General features: G+C 33.9%; 1 protein-coding gene across 2 annotated transcripts; it reads left to right on the forward strand.

Moving 5' to 3' along the window:
• The first annotated feature begins 1,441 nt into the window (after nt 1–1,441).
• On the forward strand, nt 1,442–18,761 carry LOC103488503 (separase). Of its 2 annotated transcripts, none has more exons than XM_051082099.1 (28): nt 1,442–2,258; nt 2,486–2,663; nt 2,738–2,857; nt 3,987–4,121; nt 4,225–4,688; nt 5,177–5,285; nt 5,367–5,492; nt 6,427–6,720; nt 6,795–6,911; nt 7,006–7,227; nt 7,346–7,456; nt 7,640–7,783; nt 7,884–8,252; nt 8,347–8,436; nt 10,308–10,571; nt 10,665–10,788; nt 10,905–11,633; nt 11,946–12,183; nt 12,961–13,063; nt 13,602–13,799; nt 14,011–14,054; nt 14,148–14,377; nt 14,472–14,700; nt 14,891–15,290; nt 15,409–15,648; nt 15,753–15,840; nt 15,964–17,530; nt 18,234–18,761. In XM_051082099.1, exons 1-27 carry the CDS (start codon nt 1,606–1,608, stop codon nt 16,473–16,475), a joined length of 6,531 nt encoding a protein of 2,176 aa, XP_050938056.1. In that variant the 5' UTR covers nt 1,442–1,605; the 3' UTR covers nt 16,476–17,530; nt 18,234–18,761. The 2 variants fall into 2 exon arrangements, with proteins under 2 accessions (XP_050938056.1, XP_008445506.2); XM_008447284.3 differs by having other exon boundaries at nt 1,443–2,258; nt 14,469–14,700.
• The last annotated feature ends 5,851 nt before the right edge of the window (nt 18,762–24,612 follow it).

A 24,612-nucleotide genomic window follows, 5' to 3' on the forward strand; every position in this document is an offset into this window, starting at 1 on the left:
GATTACTTTGTTTGTCAACCTTCCTACAGCCCAGTTTGAATTTTACTTATGTATTTTTATTTTTTACCCAAATTACAACTATTTGATTTTCTCCCAAAAAATAAAGTCTCTGTCAATAAATTTTCTAGATCCGCCACTGCATCATTACCACCTGGTTAGTTTGTCTACATTACCACTTGGTTAGTTTGTCGTTGTTTACTAATTTTATGTAATTTTATTGAGACGAGACCTATTATGAGATATGTAATCAATAAATGTAATCTCTTTTGCAAATGAGAGAGTCTTCGATTCAATTGGGTTTGATTGTTATGTAGGATCCACACCATTCTGTTTAATAAAATTTAATTATTTACCGCTTTTGTTTAGAATCATATTCGTAATAGTATATCAATATCTAGTCCAACCCTTGGTTAGTTAAGTAAAGGAACATTTAAAATTATTTGTAAACACAAGGGATTAAAATCTATATTTTCAAGTCTTGTTGAATAAAAAAAGACACTGACTACGACCAAGGTTCAAAATATCAATGTTGATGGAAAAATTAATGTATCAATCTTATGAAAATATCGATGAGTGTGAAGTCTTTTACAATTACTTGTAAATGACCAATCAAATGAAATTTATAATAACTATGCTATTAAAATTAACTATCAAGTTTAAAATGATAGTGGTGTTGGAATGTGAGATAAGGTGCAGAAGAATAGAAGCACAAAATTATAAGAACAAATGTGTAATTAAAAGAAATGTTTTAGCTTAATGGAACAAAACCACCTAATATAATCTCAATCTTGAATTCTTAACGTTTGATTTTAACTTATTCGCTATGTTTAGAAAAGATAGTCAATGATCCTAGATATCAAATTGGTCAATTTAATTAGATGAAAAAAAATCATAATTAATTTAACTAACCACATTATATGCTTTAAAGATCATACTAGGATGGATATTTAATTTCAATTAAGCACATAATTAAACATTGAATACGGGTTTCCTATGTCAATACAATAATAGCATTGGATGCTAAGCAACAACAAAAAAATAAATAAATAAAAATGTCATTCACATCAAATGTATCCAAATTAAAGTCTATGACCAAGAAATCTAGTTCACATTATCAAAATACTTCAAAATTACAATAAATTCCTCCAAAACCTCTAAATTAGAAAACCGTAGATCTTATCTTTCCATAGTGATGGAAATACTAAAACCCAACATCATTCATATTTGATTACAAAAAGGAAGAGAAATCTAAAAGCTAATGTTGTAGATAGATAGATGACGAAAAAAATCAAGGAATTCGAACTAATTATCTGCTCCAACATTACTCCTAAAATCAATAAAAAAGCACATAAAATCAAAGACCTTAAAATTAAAACGAGCAACATAATACATTTTGAGAAAGAAGAAGAAGTAAAGAAATCACACACATGACATGACACAAAGACTTTCACAAAAGAGAGGAAAAATAAGGAACAGAGAGAGAGAGAGAACAATTCAAAATCAATTAAATTGGCGGGCTTCTCCACTAGCGTTCTCAAGAAGATACTCAGCCAGTCAATCTCAGTCTATCTCCGCCGGCGTTTGCTCCCTTTCATTTCACCGCCAATGGCGTCACCCTCAGAATCCGCTCTCATCTGCACCCTCGAAACAGCCGATTCCAAAGGTGTATTCTCTCTAGTCTCCGATTTTCTTCACCCTTTCTCCGATATCAAAAAGCCAAAGAAATGCAAGAAATCAGCCAAGCCCACCGACGATTCTTCTGCAATACGTTCCCTAGCTAAGGAGTTTCTCTCATTTCTCAATCGCGCTCTCTCCATTCTCCCCAAACGCCTCTCCAATCCTTCTAAACTGGGCAACGATCTCGATTTCGCCCTAGAGTTATTTGAAATCTATAAGCTTTGCTTGGGTTGTTTGGAATCTTTGACGTCGCAGCTTTCGTGTAAACCCTATACTGTCGATGTCCAGAGGATTCGAATGGTGCATTGCATGGAGGATTGGGGACTCTTCAAGGATGCGGAGGCAGAGGGGTTTAGGATTTTGGAGAGGCTTCGGGATATTGATAGTAGATCAAAGGCGGGGAAAATGGATTGTCGTGTCATTCATGATGGGGATAAAGGTGGTGGTGATGAAGGTTTTTGTTTGCTATTCGTGGAGGTCGTTGCAACGGTTGTTAAGTGTACGGCATGTGGTCGTAGTAAGGAAAGTGGCGACTATCGTAGGGTTCTTGGTTTGGTGGAGGAGGTTAGACCATGGTTCAGGTAAGAACTTCACTATTTAAGTATCAAAGTTGATACGATTTTCGTTTCCCACCTTTTTAATATAGTGGCTTAGCTCGTAGATGGATTGGAGTATATAGAAATTGTTGAAGGCAACAATTCTTAGTGGAAAAGACACTGAAATTGCTGGTTTCATACTAGTCCAGATCCTTTATCTTAAATAAAAAGTAGATAGTTTATTGATCTGTTATACCCATTCCTTCGGGCAGGTTTCTAGATGCTAAAGTATCCGAGAAGACCCAGAGAGCACTGGTGACATATCTAGGCAAGTGTACTATTTTCTTGGCAGAGGAGCTAGTTTGTTTTGGTGGGAGTCTCGTAAGTCTCTTCTGTCTCGCAACATTTGCTGAATATGCCAAGTCGTCTTTAAGAGATCAGACTTACAAGGTGATGTATCAACTTTTTGTTTTTCTTTGTGAATACTATATTATATGCTAACATTGTTCTTTATTTATTTTCAGTTGGCCCGTCGGATATGTTCCATCCTTTTCTCTCTACAACAGGAACATCATACATCTATGCTCGTCACAAGCATACTAGCATGTGTCTTGAAGTCTCTTACCCTAGAAATAGAATGGAAGGTATAGTTAATGGAGAAGTTACGCCTAAAATTTTTTCCAATACCGATACTACTAAGTATATCTTTCATTGAGTGTATGATATTTTGACAAGTGCTCACGTGGATCCATCAAATTAGAAAAACTTAATGGTGTATTAAAGGGTGCCATGAAATAGAATTAAGGCTAACTTTGTTTCCTCTGTAGATTTTCTTTATATGGTACTTTGTTGTTGTGTAGCATAATTGTGTCAATGTAGAAGAGAAAGGACGCTTCTCTAAACCAGAGGCTGAGTTTCTTAATTTTCTGAGAGAATGTTAGGAGAGAAGCTACTCCCTCACCATTTAGTTGCAAGAACTATCAACTTCTTAATCTCTCGTTTCCAGAACAGCTAAGCTAATATTTCTCTCATTCCTTTAATAAAATGTTAGGATTGGTGAGGCGTTTGGGGAGAATGGAGAGAGCGCGATTGAGAAAAGAGAGAAACTCCTTAGCTAGGTAACGGATTGCAGAAGAATCGTCGGTAGGCTTGGCTGATTTCTTGCATTTCTTGGGATTTTGATATCGGAGAAAGGGTGAAGAAAATCAGAGACTAAGAAAGAATATACCTTTTGGATTGGCTGTTTCGAGGATGGAGATGAGAGCAGATTCTGAGGGGACTTTTACTTATTGCTGAATATAGGTCTTTTACTTATATCTTCGGGGATTTAGTGGATTAGTTCTAGGATTTTCCTATTACTTCTTGTTTTAGAAAAATGAATTATTGATTGATCAATGAAAAGGATAAAATGTTCAAGATGAAAACTCCAAAAGGTCCAAAAGGAGTGAAAAAAGGAAAAGTACAATAAGAAAAACAAAGAAACTTAAGAACGTGAATAAAGGCACTTCAGCCTCAAATAATACAAATATCACTAGGGACTAAGACTCGAAATCTTCCTTTTTTTTACATATACAGTATGAGCATTCTTTATTTGTATCCTAAGTATCAATGTTGTTTTCTTACGGTTAACTTTTTAATGTTTCTTTTGCTCCTTTTGGATTTTGTATCTTTGTGCAATAATCTCTTTTAATTAAGATAATGAGAAGTGTTGTATCTTGTTAATAAAAGACCTTTTAATGCTAAACTCCTAATGGGTAACAAATATCTTTTCAGGACGAAACTGAATGTACAGTTGTTGAGTTTCTTCAGCTCATCTGTTATTGTGTAAATAAATGTCAGAGTGCAAGTTCTGATTGTTGTTGTGCCTTTGCTAGACATCTTGAGGAACTGACAAGTGATTCCCGTCAGGTATCTTGTTTGAGCTTTTAGTTTATGTACCTTCTCCACTTCATTTGCAATATATCAATTCTTTTATTTTTATTTCTATTTGTTTGTTTATTTATTTTAATAGGAAACAACACCATTGGGATTGAATTTGAGGCTTTATGCTGTTGGGTTGAAAATATTTTCTAAACTACCCAGAGGTGAAACTCATGCCTCTGCATTTAGTATTTTACTTGATGATAAAGACACTATGCAGAGTTTGGTTAGCTTAAATGGTTTCCTGGGGAGTTACTTTTGTATTGGCTGCAGAAAGAGTAACGGGTCCTGCAGCATTGAGCAGAAAGATTTTGTTGGCCAGCCATGTTCACATTGGAAATCTAATCATGAACATGAGGTCCCTTCTTTAGTGAGCTGGACAGAGGCTTATCTGTCCTCTTACTTGGATGCTATTAAGTTCTTATGCAAGCCGCTTGCTGAATCTGTAAATTCCGAGAGAAAAGAAATCCTCGCCGAGGATAAAGCTGCTTCTGCTTTGTATAATATTCAGAATACTTTGTATCATTTCTGTGACGTCTTTCTTTTTTGTCGAAGGTAAGTTATTTTGTATAAGTGTTTCTTTTATGATCATATCTATGAGACTTGAGCTTGTCCAAAAAATAATAATGGTTCCATTTTCATATTATGTTTTCCTTGTCAAAGTTCTTTTTTGACATATAGTCTATTCATTCCAAGTGGGGAGCAGCTCAACTTAACCCAAGTTTTTGTCATAGAATAGTCACATGATTCAAACACTTCTCAATCACCTTAAGGTGAAGGGGTAAGTTGGGTATGTCTTTGAAGTTATGGACAAAATCATGTGACCACTTATTTAATAAAGATATAAAATGTTTCATAAATTGATTGTCCATATCTATAGACTTTCTGTTATTTTTCTAGAATTATAATTCGAATTAAGTTCTCTAATCTTCGTTTTTGAACTATTGAATCTTTTATCTATTGACAAGTGTAGAATTCTGCATTCTCAAGTAACTTTTGCTATGCATTATATTTTTTCTGACTCTCTTTTCTTTCTTGTTCAGACGTGCAAGTGATGCTAAGAGAGATGAATGCAATGAGAATGTTAATATGCTATTAACTGTTGTTGTGGCTGCTTTTACCCTGTCTATTAGAACAAGGGTGGACATGAAGGTTGTCACAAGTTCTGGAGCACATTAACTAGTCTGAAATGGTTGCAAGTTACCTAAATGGTTTTTCTTTTCTTATTCACAGAGGAGCACGGATTTGATCAAGGACATTATCTCTACCAAATGGATTCAACCTTTTGCTTTGAAACATTTATTTGCTTCTCTTAACAACATTGGCCTAATTTTGTACAAAAATAAGCAAATAAGAGAGGTATGTTTTCTCACATCAGATAGATGAATTTTTAAATGTGATGTTGATGTATAAGGATCAAATTTGGTGCCCCTGGTTCACATCATGGAATCACAAAATGTTGGATTATTCCTCTAAGAAAAAGTATTAAGTTATCGAGAAGCATTTTTTTTTTACAAAAATTAATTCTTTTCTCATTGACTTTGAGACCTGATAGCAAGGATGTCATTGGTAACGATTAGTTAATATTGACTTGAACATAAATTAGAGCTTGTACATAAGCCAAAAATAATCGTCAAATTCAATTGTAGAAATTATTAAAATTTAATTATACACTATCAAACCTAATCTAACTAATATGGGCTCATGGTGTAAGTTAACAATAGTAAACTTCAAACGTTTTCTATTGACTTCTTAACATTTGATTGATAATATTTCCATTTTTCCTTGACATGAATTTATCCTGGATTATTGAGTATTGACATATATTGATGTGAGGTTATTGGTGTACATGTAGGCATGTCAAAGATGCATATATTTATAAATTTGCGTTCTAAAAGAATATTAAAAAAAGAAAAAGAAAAGAAAAAGAAAAATAAAAAAAATAAATTATATGAAATTAATTATTTAATGTAATAGTTACATCTTATGGTTCCCCCGATATCAATTTTCTTTTATTTCTTAAATATTTTCACTCATGTTCAGTGGAATTCCTTCAAAGAATTTCATCCACATTGTTAGATCCTATAAAATCTTGTTTTCATTCATGATTCAAGAAGTGAATAATCTGTTAGGAAAAAGTTATCATCATGTTTATCTGTAATTTCTACCTTTTTCTTTTACCTAACCTAAATTTTGTTTAGACTCTCCTTGGGTGTATAAAATAAAATATGAAGAATTTGATGAACACTTAGATCTAGTATTTACCTTGTCTATTATTTCTCCATATGTACAGGCTTCAAAGGCATTGAAGTTATCTTGTAGCGCATCCTGGACCTGTGTTAGGCATTTTTGTCAGATGGTTGATGACAAATCAAGGCCAACAGATAGTGAATTTTCTGAAAACACTGTTCTAAGTTTTGTTAATGAAGTGATTACGAGAAGTGCTTTTCTCATTGATATGCTCTATCAGCGTGACATGCATAAGGTTGAAAGAGCAATGAGTGAGATTCTTAAGAGCTGGTCTTTGGGTGCAACATTATTTAATGGGTTGCCAGTTCCCGTACAATTGGTGAAGCAATGGGTTAAGGTATCATCTAAAGTTATTCAATTTATTAGGCCACTACATATTATTGGCCGGTGCTTATTTTAATTTTTCCCCAGATACAATGCAAGCATCATAAGAATGTGGATTCCACAAAAAGCACATTGACCTTGTATTGTTTATTGGGGTCTTTTAGGATCATGTCAAAGGCACAAATTGGTGCTCTCATGGAGCAGGTTAGGTTCTTTGTCATTTGTTCACTTCAAATTAGTTTTCCTTAATTTCTTCATTAACTTGTGTTGTAATGTAGATTACTTAAGTTTTGTATAGGAACTTGTTGAATATGAGGAAATGAGCAAGCTAAATCCAGAATTTTGTCAATCATTACAAGGGAAGATCTTGAGTACCCTCCTAAGGGAGGTGTATGTTACACCAGATCATAGGCTAGAAAAAGCTAGAGTATTTATGAATAAAGCAAGGGTATTGAGGTTTTCTGAAACTGTATGTTTGGACGATTGCATCCAATGTTTATCAGAAGCAATATCTACAATGGTAAGTTTGTGGTTGAGATGCTTCGTGTTTTCTATTGATTTGAACTTTACAGAAGAAGTGTTTGCTTGTTTTCAAGTTGGATATACATTATACAATTTACATATTGCAATTGAAACAGATTGAGGCTGCTGGTGGAACTTGCAGCTCTGGAGTTCTTCATTCTCATCAGTTAGCTGTGGCATATTTCTTGCGTGCACTCTGTACCCATGAGGCTGTACCAAATTCAAAGGTGTTATGCATGAAAGGCTAGTCTCTATATTGAGTTATTAACATTTGATAGCTTTACAAGTTCCTCTTTATTTCTTGATGTGAGAAAATGTCTCTCTGTCTCTGGTTTTGTCTCTCTTCTCTATCTATATCTCTTTCTGATTTTTATTTCTCTGTTAAATGGGTTTGGATGACAATAAAGCAGCAAGTCTTGCCAGATATTGCTTCTGCATTGGGCATATGGTTGGAAATTTCAAATCTGGATTCCTTGCCAGATGGTCAGCGCTTGATACTTTCTGAGTATATGTTGCTGCTATTATATAATGCTTTTGATTTGTTATCAATGAAGGTCAGTCTCTTTGCCATATTTCTACTATTATTATTATTATTTTTTTCTCAAATGGGTCATATTCAGGTCCATTATTTTACTGCTTGGTTTTCACTTTCAGGGTTGCATGGATTACTACAATAGCATCTATAGTCTTATGATTAGATTATTCAAATGGAAAAATGTTCAATTGGAGAAGCTGTTGGCCCTTCTGTGGGAAAGCAGAAGAATGAGTCATGCAATGTGTACTACACCAGCAAATGAAATAGTTATAGCACAACTATCTGAGCATCTCGGTGAGCTCCCTAAGAGTTTTGAACTTTGGACAAATTGTCTGAAGACATTGCCAGGCATGCTTGTTGGATTCCAGCAGACATTCTCATTTTTATGCCCAAATTATACCCAGAGTTCGTGTAAACGTGAAAAATCTGTTCAATTATATGTGACAATTGATGAGGTTAAAGAAGCTGCCTCAAAACTCATATCTCACGTAATTCTCTCAAGTTCCAACTGATCTCCATAAAAGTTTTAAGCTGCCATTGATATGTGGAATCCACTCTTTTGCTAATGCTTATCTTTTGCAGATTCCTGCATGTACGAGTTCTATTTTCTTGGCTGGACATCTTTACTATGATTTATGTGAAAGACTTATTTCAGAAGGCTGTCTGATTGAGGCAAGTCTATTTAATCCTTTTAAACTCAAGAATATTTGTATTTGAAGTTTATACTATCTTTCTGCATGGGGTGAGTGTGAACCTTTCCTAGTATTGGACCATGAATGAAATTGTCAAATTGATTGACCTAAAACTTAAGTTGATGGGTGAAAGTAAATTTAATATTATATCGCCACTTTAACATTCTTCCGTTGTGAACTTGGAAATTTGTAGAAGATCCAACAAGTGGAAATCAATTAGGATATAATATTGCAGGGTTTGAAACACATAACTCGTGCTTTAATACCATGTAAAATCAACAATTGACCCATAAACTTAAATTGATTGATGAAGGTAAATTTAATATTATGTCAATACTTTAATAGAAATATTAGAAGTTTGACTAAGACTTGAAGATGAGGATTATGTCCAATTTACAAGATTGAACTGTTAGATTGAAGTGAGATTTTGAACAATAAATGGAGCAACTATCTCCTTTCCAAAGTTCCCTAAAGTGTGGAAAAAATAGACAGATACTTATGAAAAGAATATAATGCATAGTCACGTAGTAGTTGAAAATACTGTAAGAAGAAAAACAGGTATTTTGATTTTATAACTATGTGCTTTAGTTTATGTTTTCTTGTTAATTTAGAGTAAAAGATTAAATTTATTCCAAGCCATTTGCTTAAGCTTTTGGGTTTTATAGTAGCTTAGCATCCTACTAGAGTAGGAGGTATTTTAACCTTTATTAATGTAATTTTTCTTCGATTAAGTTGATAATCTCTTGTTTGATCTTGTCTTATTTTTTAAGCATTTAAGTGAGAGGAGTACAAGAGTATGAACGGGAGGATGGATTTACCATATACTTAAGCTTTGGTGTTCAGTTGTAATTTAACTATTTTGATATATGATTTATTTATGGATATGAATATAGATTCTGCTTACCTAGTTTCAATTTTGTTCATTCCTTTCCAATCATGAATTTTATGGCACCCGTAAAGCTCATGAAGTTACTAATAGTTCTTCAATTAGCACAATGAAGTGCCTAGTGTTTGAACCTCCAAGATTAGCTCAAGTGTAGAGGTCGCAATTACAAGAAGATCAGTTTGGTACAGGAAATAACTACAAGAACAATATGATCGAAAAAGTCGCCAATGTGTCTGTTTCATACAGTTCTGTTTTCAAATTTCTCTCTAACCAAAAGCTCCATAAAGAAAGCCCTAATGAACTTAAAGGCTCTATGTTTATCCTTAAAACGATGCATTCCTGGACAAAGGAGATAGATTATTGTTTTTGCTAGACAATGCACTGAACCATTTTAAATAGGCCCGTGAAATCTCCTGAAACTTGGAGTGGAAGAGCAACTGTCTTTTGATATTCGTGATTGTGTGGGTCAGCTTACACACCTCGGCTAATCTTACGGGACAACCCGCCTGACCCTAAAATATTTGGGTGTCAAGGAAACTCGTAGGAAATTAATTCCTAGGTAGGTGACCACTATGGATTGAGCCCATGCCCTATTAATTAGTTATTGCGACCGTGTCTCTCTTTTTATCACTAGGCCAATCTATGATAGTTGTAGAAGAGCAGCTGTTAAAAAGGTAGTCTTGAGTTTCTTTGTCTGCTTCATATACATCTTTTAAATTTCCTGTTTTGGACTACGTAGTGCGAGTATGAGTGGTATGTATTTCACAACCAGGAACTGGTTAACAATTTGAAGAATATAAAAAGCTTGTAAGATGTGGCTTTGATTTTATAAGACTTAACTTTCCTTCTTTTCCTTGGGGGGGGGGGTTATTATGGTCACATTCTACGCAATGTTTCCTACCTTTATTGCATATCTTTTGATATTGGGTATTCTTCTTTTGATTTTCTCTATTTGTACGTATTAGGCTCTCTCATGTGCAAAAGAAGCTCATCGTCTACGTTCTAAACTATTCAAAGAGAAGTTTATGTACACTGTGGAGCAGCATCTTGAAAAAGATTGTGAAATGGCTTATGTTAGTCAGAAGCCTGCATATGGCATTAAGAATCTCCAGAAAAACAGATCAGCTGCTCGTGATGTGTGGTCATTTGATAAAATATCATGGGACGTAGAAGGTTGCTATCTTAGTCCTTTTAATATACTTCAGTGTTATCTTGAAAGCACTCTTCAGGTAAAACTTTTCTTTTATGTTAAAACAGATGTGCGATCCCTCTGCTTGCTAACATATTTCATATGGGTATGCTATTGCTTATATAACATCCAGGTTGGTCTTGTTCATGAGATCATTGGAAATGGCTCTGAGGCTGAAACACTTTTAATGTGGGGAAAAAGTATCTCCTGCTTGCAAAGCTTGCCACTGTTTGAAGTTGCTTTCTCTTCTGCTTTAGGTACTTATATAGTACGAATTGTTTACTTGGTCTCATGTTCCAGTGGATATTGATTGTTGAATGTATACTTGCTCGAAAGAACTGTATAATAGGTAATTGTTGTGTACTTCTGGCAGGAAAATTATATAGAAAGAAAGAGTTGTGGAGTTCATCACAAAAGGAACTTGAAGGAGCCAAACAGATTTTAAAGGATAGCATTACTTCTTGTTTGAAGTGCAGATTGGTGCTTGAAGTAAAAGTTCATCAACATCTTGGAGATCTGTCCCGCGATATGTATGTAAATGCTAAAGGGATAATATCTGAAGAGCGATTAATAAATGCAGAAGGGTTTTATAATTTAGCTCTTGAGAAACTAAATCTTTCTACATGGAAAAATTCTATTAGTGGTATAGATGAAGAAACATTTCTTTCATCTTTGACAATTCAAGTGGAAAGGCCAAAGGACAAAAGGGATGGTAAAAAGGCTAAAAAAATAACAAATGCTCCCAAGTCTTTCCAAATGGACCAGTGCGTAAATCCTCGGAGTAATATGAGGTTGACTCGCTCTAGATGTCGGAAGATTCAGGGCCAAAGTGCAAGCAATTCCAATGATGTAGAAGTTGACCTTTCTGTGCATCTGAAAAACAACATTCCTGATATTTCTAGTGCGTTGGGCCAAAAGCAATCACACTTGCAAGTGAATAGTTGCACACAAGGGAGAGAAGCATCATGCAAAAATGGGAAAGTTGGATGTTGGCAATGTCTACCAATGGAACTAATTGAAGCTGGACAAATGAACAATTTCATATATCTCAAGTGGGAGTTTGTTCGTAGACGGCTTGTGTTAAAACAGCTTTCTGGCATAGGTATCAAGTTTAATACCATAAAATTCTTTAGTTTAGTGATTAGCATGCGCACAAATACTTTTGTTGGTATAACCATCCAATTAAATAAATGCTTATTGTCAAGCTTTTATGATGAAGAAGTTCTTTACTTTTTTCTGTGTCAATTTTGAACAAAAATGTCAATGGCCATTGTAGTTAACTTTTAGTTAAGACTTGAGTATGACCACCATTTTGCTACAATTTGTATTAAATATTCTTCATTGCCCATTGGACGTAGGGAATGATTTTAGTATTAATTATATTATCATTATTTTCTCTGTTGTTTGTTTCTAGGTAAGTGCTCAGAGATGCGTGGTCAAATTCATCAAACACATGAAACTATTTTGAAAAGCATGTCGTTCATAGTAAGCAGAAATCTCTTCTTTCAAGAGCACTATGCGATTGAACCCACAGTTTTGCTTGAGTTAATTGGAAAGGAGGTCCATGGAGATGTGTTTGCTGTTGAGAGGGCATCGGTTCTCTATGAAATTTGCTGGTTCTCTTTGAAGAAATACAAATATGCAAATACCAAGTATGTATAGTTAATCTATGGTCTATATATTCCACATAAATGGCTATGTCTATTGTTTCCTCTCTTATCTTACCTTTCGTATAAATTAGATATTTCCATCCATATTGTGCACCTATTCACCACTGTGTTGTTGAAATTTAGCATTTTAAGCAAAAAGTCATTTCTCTTCAATATTGATTACAATGAAAATTTGTTTCCCTTGCCCCTGAATATTGGATACCATTGAGGGTTTGCAGAACAAAGCTATCTTGAATCTTGCATATATAGATACATACGATGTTTCCCCACTTGGGACAAGAAAATTGGGTTCTTGCTTTGGAGTGAGGATTAAACGTATTCTTAGAACAACGCTTTGGAGCATTGCTTGCATTTTCATTTTGTTTTGGTAGCTGTTTTGTTTTAGGTTCAGTCTTTGTACTGTTTTGCTTCTATTCTCTTCCTTTATTTCTGTCTCAGCCCTCTGTATTAAGTTGGACTTTGTTTCGTTGTATTTGGATTAAATTTTTTCTTGCTTTATTTTGGGATATGTTGTTTCGGTGATAAGGGGGTGTCAATCTAGTTGAGATGTCTGGGTACACCTTCTGATCCCCTTTGTTTATTGCTCTCTAGGCTTTTTTATTCCACTCGCTGTATAATTCTCTAGTACTTTGAGTTTTATTATTAATAAACGTATTCTTAGATAACACATTAAGTTAAGTTTGCTAAAACATAGAAATATTGTCTTTCCTTAAATCAGCTGTTATACTATAACTCCCTTTTCTGGTTACTTCTTGGCAGGATTATTTGTTGTCCTTTGTCTGAGGTTCACTCTGAAACATTGGTTTCTTGGCTGAGGGTTGCCCTTGTACTTTGCTGTGAGGTTCCCGTACTTTTTCAAAAGGTCTAATTTAGTCATATCAGTTATAAATGTAAAATGTTTTTATTTTATTATTTTTTTTAAATTTTGGAAATTAGTTAATATGTTTTGTCCCTTTTCATCGTTAATGTGTTCCTTTTTTCTTTTTATCAGTAATCATACTAATTGATTTTTTGTTCGTAAGCACGTTACTTAATTTAGCAATTTGCTTTGGTGACTGTACATTCTTCCATAATACATTTATGTTTGATTTTTCATATCATTAGTCACGCATCCTGAAGTTTTCCAAATATATCACATAACTTTATGCGATGCTTATTTAGGGATTCAATGCTTGTTATCTTAAATGAATTTGAACTCCATTAGGATGCTGAGTTAAATGATTGTGGTTTTTCTCGATAGATGCAAAGCTACAGTTAGGAACTATGCGTATACAACAAAAATTGTTTTTCCATTAACTTTTCTTCATTTTGTTTCTGCTTCTGTAAAATCTATTCCTCCTGTTCTATGTATTTATGTTATTTCTTGGTGGTTAACTTTGATTCTTCTTGTTACTGAACAGGTTTCAAGATTGCTTGCTGTTATGCATGTAATTTCTTCAACAAGTGAGCTATTTTCTTTGGCATCTTCCAACACAATACTAGCAGACAGTCACTGGGCTTCATATTTTCACCAAGCTTCTATTGGAACTCAACTTAATAATCAGTTCTTCCCAAATACAACTGGAAGATCTTGTGTACAGGATCTTAATTTTGCACAGGTTTACTGAAACTTGCACTTTTTTTTTTGTAGGTTTTTGCAGTTTTTTGTGCAGTTCTCATAAATGGATTGCTGCATATGTTGTATTATCAGTTTTCCTTTGATCTATTTTTCCTATTATTTATTTTCTGTCTCTTCTTGATTCTTATTTGTATGCTACATTTTATGCATGGGCTCGTAGATGGATTTTCATTTAACGAAGTTTATTTCAGGATTTTGATACAGGAGAAGAAAAATTGAAGTTGAAGTTGTTTAGGTAAATTGCATTCATATTTGAATATGGTTCAATATTCACAACACACTGATTAAATTCTTAACAAAGTTCCTTTTTCTGGCTTTCATGTTGTAGAAGGGGACTTCTTTCTAGTCAAGATCTTGAAGAATATGTGAGAACGTTCTTTGATGACCTTCCATGTGTGACTATGGTTTGTATTAGTTTGATTGAAGGAGATCTTGCTTGTTTACTGCAACAAATTCTCCATTTTTCTTCATCTGTTCATGCATGGATCTTGATGTCACATTTAAATTCGAAGCGTCAGCCACTTGTTTTATTACTGCCGGTGGAGACAATCTTAAAAGGTACTGCAGCTAGAAACTTATATGGTATACTTATTACATATTAATATTTTTAGCATAAATTGTATTTACTCGATTTCTTTGGCGCTTGTAGAAGGTTCAGAAGAATATTCAGGTGATATATGTGAAAGAAATGATCTGTCTAAGCATTGGCAATGCCCGTGGGGATTCTCAGTCATAGACAAAATTGTACCAGCATTTAGAATTATATTAGAGGGGAATTATTTATCATCTTCAGAGTTTCCTTCCGAGGATACAAAAACAAATAGGAAGTTGTGGTGGAAACGGAGAACAAAGCTTGATGACTGCCTTGGTAAATTATTGGGGTAGGTTACGTTTATCAACTTAAATTCAATTATGTTAATGTGTAGCTTGTGCATTTTATGAGTATTCTTTCCCCTTGCAAATGGTTGTAAGTAATATTGGGTATTGATCAACGTTCTAGTATCCAATTGGCTGGCACAATGTTGAAAACTTATACTGTGGCATGTTTCTCGTATTTTGCTTCTTTAACAGAACTATCGAAGATTCATGGTTGGGCCCTTGGAAATTTATGCTTTTGGGGGACTGGTCAAATAGAAAGCATCTAGAATTTGAATTTAATTCATTGATGCTGAATTTGAAATCCAAATGCAAACTGGATGTGAATGAGAGTCTACTGAAAGTTATTTTAGAAGGTCCAGAGGAAGTTCTTGAAGCATTTGATTCAAAATTGTATTCAAGGAAAGGTTGCATCATTGGTAGGGAACGATTTTATAATAAAGAGGGGTCTAATCCTTTTCAAAACACATCAAATGGATTGGACCAAGTTTCTGGATTGGCCTGGAAATTAATACAAGATGCGAAGAAAAAACTCGAAGTGGAAGACAATACCAGCAGAGAGCCCATAATTCTTGTCTTGGACTATGATGTGCAGGTACTCTTTTCTTAATTAGCATCAACGGTAGAAGATAATTGAAGACCCAATTATTATTTTAAATAGTGTTTTGTCATTCCCCTATATATATAAATTGAAGGATTGATGAATTTGCCAGATGCTTCCATGGGAGAATTTACCTATACTTCGAAACCAGGAGGTTTATCGCATGCCTTCTGTAGGCAGCATTTGTGCAACACTTGATAGAAGATACCATCAGCAAGAGCAAGATGGTGGGATCATGGCTGCCTTTCCTTCAATTGATCCCTTGGATGCTTTTTATTTATTGAACCCTAGTGGTGATCTCAACAACACACAAATTGAATTCGAGAATTGGTTTAAAGATCTAAATTTGGAGGTAACTTGTTATTTCTTCATATGAGAGATAACTCCCTTATCTGTATTAGGAAATTATCTCCAATGAATCGTGATCCTTATCAGAAGGTTTCTTCTGAATAACAGGGAAAGGCTGGATATGCACCCACATCTTCAGAGTTGATTGAAGAATTGAAAAGCCGCGACCTCTTCATATACTTTGGCCATGGAAGTGGTAATTTCTTTTTTATTCTTTATCATATTAAGTTCTATCATTTGACCATTCTTTTAAGACTTTCATTATTTATCGTTGTTTCTTGTTGTATTTTGCAAATATGGCTGGACCATCGGGTTACAGGAGCACAATATATTCCCAAGCAAGAGATTCAGAAATTGGATGCATGTGCTGCAAGTCTCCTAATGGGATGTAGCAGTGGTTCCTTGACATTAAATGGTCATTATGTTCCACAAGGGACTCCATTATCCTATTTGAAGGCAGGTTCTCCTGTCATTGTGGCCAACCTATGGGAAGTGACTGACAAAGACATTGACCGTTTCGGGAAGGCAGTCCTTGAAGCTTGGTTGAGAGAAAGGTCATGTGCTTTACCTAGTTCTGCTCAGCATGACATTGTCACAAAAGAGTTGGAAGCCATGAAAATAAGTTCCAAGTGTGTCAAAAAGAAAGTGACAAGTCTACCTGCAGCATGTGAAAGTGACTCATCTAGTAAAGGCCATTCTGTTCATAAGCGAATGATTGGTTCATTCTTGTGCGAGGCTCGTGACGCTTGCACTCTACGATACCTAATAGGAGCATCGCCTGTTTGTTATGGTGTTCCTACAAGCATAAAGAAGAAGAAAGACCCGTCTTAAATAGGTATGGATACAACCTGCAGTAATAGGCTGTGAAGCTCAGATACTCCATTTCTTTATAGGAGTTCTGACAGTTTCTTGTGGCATTCCTACTCCCATCATGTATCGGAAGACGCAAATATCGATCTCGTTGTGTGATACAACCTGGCTTTGAAATCGCAAGTTCCATTTTGAAGACATGGAAAGTGGCAGACCGGTATACCTGCAGTATGAGAAAGTGCAAAGGCACCAATTGTTTATAGCAGTAGGAGAAGCTATTTTTGTTTTTCTCCATGGTCCTTTTAAGCCATGGGCTGTCATCTTTTCTGGCTATTTTTCTTTGAAGAGGATGTGAAGAAGTTTCATACAATGATCGCTGGGTAAAGTGAGAAGATACGGGAAATGAAAAAGATTTTGGAGGAGAAGGAAAAGGAGTTGGAAGTTAAAGTACATTAGGACAAGAAGATTGGTGAAGAGACTGAAGAGCTGAAGAAGAGGGTGGAGAATCAGATGTTTAATACTAGAGAGGTGGAAAAGATGAGAGAATTGCTAGCTGTGGAGAGGGATATCGGTGATGTCGAAGTCTTGAGTGAAAATACTGCTAAAATTGAGTCGAGATGCAATCACATAGCTTCCCTTCAATCCCATATTGATGAAATAAGCGCATGACAGAAAGATATTGGCACTTGATTCAAGATGTGTCAGTTGTCTTACTTTCTGCATGTTCTTAATGCAAGAATTTTTTGTTGTCTATGAGCAAAGCTTCTTATTAGTTATTACAGTCCGCTGCCAGACTTGAAAATTGGCTGCAAATAACTTCATTTTATTTCATCATTTCTCTTATCATTTTGTTGACGAAGGTTTTGCTCGACTGTTAGGAACTACCTCGTACAAAATGGTTTGCTCAACATGTTAATGGTTTCTATCTTCTTGAAACACAACTAAACTCCTTAAAATATGAAATAAGAGATCATACATTGAGATGCTCGACAGAATCTGAAAAGATGGTGGAGGATGCTCAACAAGAAGCGCACAATTTGGATCTTCTGGAAAAAGAAACAGCAGTGATTTTAAAGGTATTAATACTGCTCCCATAATTATTGTCTGAATTTATTTTTGGGGGTGGGGGTGAGGGCATTCAAATAGTCTTTTTTTATGAGGTGACCTCGTACTTAAGGACTAAACACAAAAGTTTGGGATATCATTGTAATAAGTTTAGGTAATGAGAAGTAAAATTCTTGGATTGATAACTTCTTTTTTTTCTAAAATTTGTTTCTTATTAAATCTAGATTTAAATGGCTACAATGAAACTTAGTTTCTATTCGGTTCTCAATGTTAAAAAAGTGGCATATTTGATTTGCATGATTTGAATTTGATTTTTAATTGGTCTCTAAAGATTTATATTAGTTTATCAGTTTATGCTACCTACCATAAGTGAGTAGATTACCAGATAATATGTTAGAATTGTGACTAACAATTAAAATATACTTACTAGATTTTGCTAATATGTATTTATATATGAGTTGGATTAGTTTTATCCAAAATCTAGATGGACCGGTAATCAATCTTTCGTTAACACAACCATATCAGTCTTCTCAAAGATTTCTATAAGCAGTATTCCATATATCTCATTGAATCTTGTCTTATACCTAAACTATGATGGAAAACAGTTAACTATACTACCTGTCATAAGACTTTCCCCCTTTAGCTTCGTTTATTTAATCTATACTTGATGCTAGAATCTCCTCCATTCTTATTGTCATTCCTTGTTCTGTGAAGAATGCCAATTTGAAGCATCAGGAAGCTATAAAGCAAGGACAGGAAGAAATTCAGATGTGTGCTCGTGAAATAGTGTCATGTGTTGACTATGTCTCACAATATAAAGAATTTATTGGATCCAAAATTTCAGATATGAAAAGCTACCTCTCAAACACTGCTGTCGGTATCTCTGAGGCTTACAAGAATTCTTCGCCTGCACTGCTTAGTTAGTTAGATATTTCTATTGCATTTCATACATTATGATTTGCAACTATATTTATCAGTAATTTTTCTAAACATTTATTCTTGTAAATCACCGCTGAGTTTGTTAGCTTACCCTTTCTTCCGAGTTTTTTTTCTCTTCCAGGTGTTTGAGTTTCCAACAAGCCTACAAGAACTTTTATCGGCCACCAGACTTTGATAATCTGTAAATTGTAGTGATTAGCACGTTTTTTTTATAATGATTCTGTATAATTCCTTTTCTCATTTTGTAAATTGAAACTTGTATTTTTTTTTTTGTTTCTTCTTTCAATTAGTTTTTTTCTTGGTTGTGTTGTGCCTTTTGGATTTCTGAATTGATTGCTGCTTAGCATGTCATGAGGCAAACATGGCAAAGTTGGACTCTGAATATAATATTTGGGTGTCTATACTCTATACATACATGTACGTATGTATGTATAATTTTGCATGTTACATTGCCCGATCTTTAGAAGATTTTTTCCTAAATTGACAACTGATTCCTCGCCTAGTTTTGATTTAGGAACAATTGCAATTACATTGATTAGATTCAAAATATTAACAATATTAAAAATATTTGCATATATAGTAATATCTAAAAAGTCGTAAATATGGTAAGATTTGTTAAGAGTTTGTCAATGGTGGGAGTCTTTACCATTGATAGATTATATTGTAAATATTACTAACTCTCGTAATTACCCTTTGATATGTTGTGGACGTGTGTCTTAAGTGGGTAGAGTGATATTTGGTAGTCTCAACATCAAACAAACTTGGGGAGTTGTTAGTCATTATTTAAACCAACAAGGTTGATGCTATTAGTTTGGATGTGGTTTCTCATCTATCGAATATTGAATATTGTCTTTGAAGAATTTTTTAGGCTTGGGTACACATTGTTTGTCACTCCTTGAGAATGGATATCTCTCAAAGCTTTGGACCAATGATCACCCGTGACTTGTGTGTACCGTTGGTGTTGCAAAGGCTTTTGTTGGTCTAATTATTGATACATGTCATGGTGGGGTTTTCGACTTGAGTAGTGTTGTTTCTCCTTTTTGCAATCTGAATTAGAGCAATCAAGTTAAACGCAAGGGTGCATTAGACAAACACCTAAACTGTAGCTTAAGAAAACTTTGGATTGGTCTTAAACAACAAAACAGAATAAGCTTTGAGAAATAAACTGAGTTTTAGACAAACACCCTAGCCTAGCAAACCCAACCTCACACCCCAAACATAAGCTTGAACATTCCTAGTAATCATGATTCTAAACAACAGATCTCATTATAATCAAATTCCAAGTAATATTAGTTTTACTCCAACAATCCAAACACACTCTTGAGATCACCAATTAAATTGAAATATATTAAAACGCTCTTCGAACAATATTCTTGCACGACTGTGGAAGTAAGAAAGTAGTCTCTATGATTCTAATTGAAAGTAGGGATCATTTCAACAATGGAGGCCAAGTCTTTGTAAAAATGACATTTATTACTTCTATCGACAAAGCATTATTGTTATAACCTTTTCTTTTTACCCTCAAAATTGTAATTTCTATTGTTCACAATTTAGCTTGTCATGTTCGTGTATCCAATATTCTAGGATGCGTTTGGGGGAAGGAAAAAGTTACGAGAAAAAAAATTGTAATAATCTTAAGATTATGATAATTTTTGTGTTATAATAATATGTGTTCGGAAAAAAGTTATTATTGGTAGTGTTATGGTAATATATGCTTAAGGGAAGGAATATGAAAACTAGCGTTATGATAATATGAGTTTGGGGAAGGGATTATGATAGTGTTGTTATAATAATATGTGTATGGAGAAAGGGTTATGGTTGTAGTAATTTAAAAAACAATAATAGAATTTGAGTCGAGTTATTTAGGTAAGATAATGTAGGATTGTAAGAAAGGAAAAGATAGGAGAGAGATAGAGTTATTTGGAGATTAAGATAACCCTAATTCCCATTTATCATAATCATTGGGTCAAATACATGACTCAATTTCCTAACCTTTTTCTCCCTAAAATCCCACCCCAAACATAACCCTAATGTTAGCGAAGATCTCCATAGATCGACATGCTAGTATTATATTTGATTTATTAGCTCCTCAATGTCTCTATGTCTTCTCATACCACTAAAGAAAACAAAAATCAATATAATTTATAAATATCACACGTTAAGGCCACATTCTTATTTTATTAGCTTAGTGTTTCTTAAACCAATAATTACACATCACAGAATACTTTTCCAGGATATTTCCAATGATTATAATATCATTAAATTCATTTTTTATTTCATTGGTCAAAGAATCTCAACTCAAAGAAGTTTTTCTTTTCCATCCCTTTTAGGTGGTTGGGAGGAAAAAAAAACTTGCACCAATTAAAAAAGAGAAATACATTTGTCCATTTGGAGGAGCATAAATTCCAAAAGTCTGTTTCTTCCAACACCCAAATAAAACAATATTATATAATCAAAGTTGAAAATACAAAGCCAACCCATATCCCATCTCCATCATCATCATCATCTTCTTTTTCTTCTTCTTCTTCTTCTTCTTCTTCTTCTTCTTCTTCTTCCATGGATGATGATAGAAGAAGCTCTTATGGAGGAAGCTCATCCATGGAGATTGAGAAATATTATGGGCCATCATCAAAGAGCCAAGTTTCTGTGAAGAAAGGGAAAAGCACTTCTGGGTCATCTTCAAAATCATGGAGATTTGTTGCTGATCCTGAATTTCAAAGAAAGAAAAGAGTTGCAAGTTACAAGATGTATTCTGTTGAAGGCAAAATGAAAGGATCATTTAGAAAAAGCTTCAGATGGCTTAAGGATAAGTACACCCAAATGCTTTATGGCTGGTGGTGAGTTCTTTAAGTCTATTTGTGTTAAGTTCTTGATTGTTCTTCTTCATCTTTTCATCTGTTTGTTTTGGAGTTTTTGATTGTTGAAATGTAAACAAAGTCAATCAGTCAAACTATTGAAATAAAAGCTTTTTTTTTCTTCTTTTTTTTTTTCTTTTTTTTTTTTTTGTGATTGTTACATTTGGAATATATTGATTGGTGAGTTGTTTTTTTTTTTCATTTTATTACTTGAATAGGTCAGTAGTTTGAAACCAAATTATGTTCATAATTTGCAACTTGTTATATAATGATAAGATGATATTATTATTTTGTTCCCATTTTATTTGAGCATTCCATTTGTGAAATGTTTCTATGTCCCTATTTTTCTCAGCCACTCATTTTGTTTAATAAATATCAAAATGTAAAGAAAATCAGAAGAAGAAAAAAAGATTAAGAGCAAACTCAGCTTATTACATATCAAAATTATAGCAAAAAAATCGATTCATCACACAAATGAAACAAAAGTTGAAAATCGATTGCAATTGTAAATGGAAAATTTAAAAATACTTTATTTTTATGCATTATAAGCTCCAAATTATTCGATGGCAAATTTTGATTTTTTGTTTCTTTACACTACTTTAATATTTTTTGACGTGAGCGGTGAAAATGGATGCATTGAAGGATGCATTGATGTCCAAAATGCACCCAAATATTACAAAAAATAACGTGTTTTTAAGAGCTCATGATTTTTTCTTTGAATTTGTAATAACTTTTTAGTTATGTCTTAACCTTATAATTTATTTAGTCCCAAGAATATATATTTGACAAATGATTTTTTCATTAACATATTACCAATCCAAGATTCCATAGAATTAAATAACTTCATATCAACAAATTTCTCTTTATTTTATTTATATTTTGTACAACAAATCAACAAAGAATTCAACTTCTCATCTAAAAAAAAGAAAAAAAGGTACCCCTCAATTACATTGTTAAGTTGTGCTCACTTTGACGACGATGCTTGCTAACCTATAAACCATAGTTCTATGAACTCAACCTAAGTTTTGTACCATTCATTTATCTATACAAATTTAACAAATACATCAAAAGGAAGGCTACAAAACATGAAGAAATATGGTTATGATAAATATGGAGTTGGGCAGTTAAATTTGTTGGATTAGATTGGTTGTGTAAAACAAAAGATAAATTTTACAAAATCTAGCTTTTGTTCCACCATGATTTTCACCACAAACAATCCTTTTGGGTTGTCATCAAAAATGATTTATTTTTAGCATCACAGAAAGGAATTTGAAAATAAATTGAATTTACTACTAATGGTAGAAAGAAAGAAAGAAAGAAAGAAAGAAAGAAGCCTCCATTGAAATGCATTAAGCTCAAGCTGTCTCAACCTCTGTTTCTATTCCCATTTTATTTTTCCCTATATTCAAGCATTCTGTTTCGCTCTCTTTCTTTGCAAAAACAGAGTCCAAAAACCCACAACCATCCTCTTCATCTTTCTCCTCATTTTCTTGCAGATTTTAACCAAATCCTGCCTTTTTCTTTTCTTGTTCTTGTTCTTCCACTTTTTGTTTTGTTTTGTTTTGTTTGGGATTTTTTAGGTTGAAAAAGAAAAAGAAGAACAAAAAAAAAAAAAAAAAACAGAGTATTCACCAAATGAAGAAAACGGAGTTCCTCTGTTTGGTTTTCTTTTGTTCTGCTTTTTAAATGTTTTAGTCATGGTGAGAAGCTTTCCGACGGATGACAACCCGTTAATTCATCCGGCGATATCTCTGTTCCTTCTAGCGGCCGGAATGGCAGCAGCTATTGCCATGATCACGACGCTATGTGGTGTTCGATCACGAAGAAGATCGACGCCGTCTGAAGCTTCGTCTCCTACCGCCACAGAGAACAACAAAGCAGAGGAAAATGTTTCCCCGACGACAACGACACCGTCTCTGGCAACGGCGGCAAACCCATCTGATAGAGAAACAGAGAACGAGGGGGAGGTGAAAGAACTTCCCCTGCCTCCAAAAATGCAACAAGTGACAAGTTCGAGCCCACCGAACCAAATTTTGAAATCGGCATCGGAGAGGAAGTTGAATCATATGAGAAGCATGAGCATTAAAGTTCCTAGAAGTCTTTCGGTTGTGAGGAATCATTTGGATGAAGGGAGACAGAGGAGGAAAGAGAAGATTAAAGGGGAAGATTCAATTTGGACAAAGACAATAATTTTAGGGGAAAAATGCAAAGTTTCAGATGAAGAAGATGGAATTATATATGAAGGAAAAGGGAAGAAGATAACAGCTTATCATCCGAGAGCTCCTAGTTCGATGTCGATATCGATGTCGAGGCAGAATTCTGCCAATGAAGCTGAAGCTCTGCCAAACTCAGAAGCAAAGTCAACTTAATAATAATAATAAGAAGAAGAAGAAGAAGAAGGATACAAATTGAAAATCAATGGCTGATGAAATATGAATGTGATTTTGGTGAATGTGTAGATGAATGTTTGTCGATGAATGGCTGTTGTCTCTTTCTCTTTCCTTGTTCTAAGATTTTGCTGCTCAGTCTTTCTTTTCAACTTAACAAGCTTTAGCCATCATCTAAACTTTTTTGGACTTTTTGTATTTCTTTTTGAAGTATCAATACTATATTTTGCATAAAATAGATTATAGGTTATCATTTGAATTTTAGAGGTTTCAATTTTGTGTCATTTCAAAACTTTAAATATGATTTCTTAGAGGTTTTTACCTTTAAAAATGTTTAGTAACTTCTGATTTTGAGTGTCATAGTTTATATACTTTTTTTAAGTTCATAAATACATAATGTCTTACTAGAAATGAGACTCAACTTTTGTGATAAAAGCTTTAAAATTTATTATACGATGTTGTTTTTAAGTTTAGAGACTTATTGACATAAAAGTTAAAATTTAAGGATGTAATTACTATTATTATTTTATTATTGACATAAAAGTTAAAGTTAAACTTTTGTGATAGTGTTTATTTGCTTCCTTATCTGGTGTGTTCGGTTGCTAGCGCTTGGTATGGTTTATGACTTAGCCAACTCTCTTGAGCTAAACTCTTTTGGTTTAGAGGTACTATTCTAAGACATTGTTCATCTTTTTTTTTTTTTTTTTGTTTGTTGTTTGGAAGTGATTACAGATGCATGATTGGATTGGCATATGGTTTTGGTATTCCAACAAATTATGTATTGTGTGTTGATGTGCTGGTGGAGTTGAGTTAAGGAATCATTTGCTTTTTACTTTCCGTTTATTACTATTATCTGGGAGACATGCTTTTGTGAGGTGAATATTCACATAAGATATAGCATTGAGATGCAAA

Source organism: Cucumis melo, chromosome 3, assembly GCF_025177605.1.
Source record: "Cucumis melo cultivar AY chromosome 3, USDA_Cmelo_AY_1.0, whole genome shotgun sequence".
Classification (NCBI taxonomy): domain Eukaryota; kingdom Viridiplantae; phylum Streptophyta; class Magnoliopsida; order Cucurbitales; family Cucurbitaceae; genus Cucumis; species Cucumis melo.

Excerpts from the sequence above, each read along its gene's own strand:
- LOC103488503 (XM_008447284.3), top strand. The coding sequence starts at position 1,606 with ATGGCGTCACCCTCAGAATCCGCTCTCATCTGCACCCTCGAAACAGCC. Across the intron at positions 10,572-10,664 it reads ATCTTGAAAGCACTCTTCAG|GTTGGTCTTGTTCATGAGAT; the intron begins GTAAAACTTTTC and ends TATAACATCCAG. Across the intron at positions 14,378-14,468 it reads GGTGGAGACAATCTTAAAAG|AAGGTTCAGAAGAATATTCA; the intron begins GTACTGCAGCTA and ends TGGCGCTTGTAG.